This window comes from Penaeus monodon, chromosome 20, assembly GCF_015228065.2.
Source record: "Penaeus monodon isolate SGIC_2016 chromosome 20, NSTDA_Pmon_1, whole genome shotgun sequence".
In the NCBI taxonomy this organism is placed as follows: domain Eukaryota; kingdom Metazoa; phylum Arthropoda; class Malacostraca; order Decapoda; family Penaeidae; genus Penaeus; species Penaeus monodon.
Genome location: NC_051405.1, coordinates 40,129,708 through 40,130,033, shown reverse-complemented (window position 1 = coordinate 40,130,033; position 326 = coordinate 40,129,708). Strand labels below are relative to the sequence as shown.

Below are 326 nucleotides of genomic sequence, written 5' to 3'. Positions count from 1 at the left end.
AACGTCCGCATCATCAGTTAATCTCAAGGACCAACCCACAGGTACCGGAACACATGGATCTGGGGCTGCACTCACGAAGGCTGCGGACTGAAGCCCAAGATGAAACTTCAGAAGGAAACGGGCGGCGAGGGACAGAGGGTGGTTCACGCCTGGCACGAGAGTCTAGAGGATTACGAATGGTCGGTCGATCAGGTAAAGAGCAAGAAAAATGGAGTGGTTATCGTTATTAAAGCTTTGTTGTTAGCGGTCTAGATTTTAGTCGTGGTAACCCTTCAAAAGACTAATGTGCTTATTGCTAAAGTAGAGGAAAGTATGTTCTTAAAAAA

The 326-nt window shown here is 46.6% G+C and overlaps 1 protein-coding gene across 2 annotated transcripts in view; it reads left to right on the top strand.

Moving 5' to 3' along the window:
- LOC119585814 (uncharacterized protein YMR196W-like) overlaps positions 1-326 on the top strand; it is a 26,189-nt gene that overhangs the window by 7,003 nt on the left and 18,860 nt on the right. For both annotated transcript variants that reach the window (XM_037934534.1, XM_037934535.1), the window contains exon 6: positions 42-192. In XM_037934534.1, the coding sequence (XP_037790462.1) occupies positions 42-192 (151 nt within the window). The remainder of the gene's footprint in view (positions 1-41; positions 193-326) is intronic.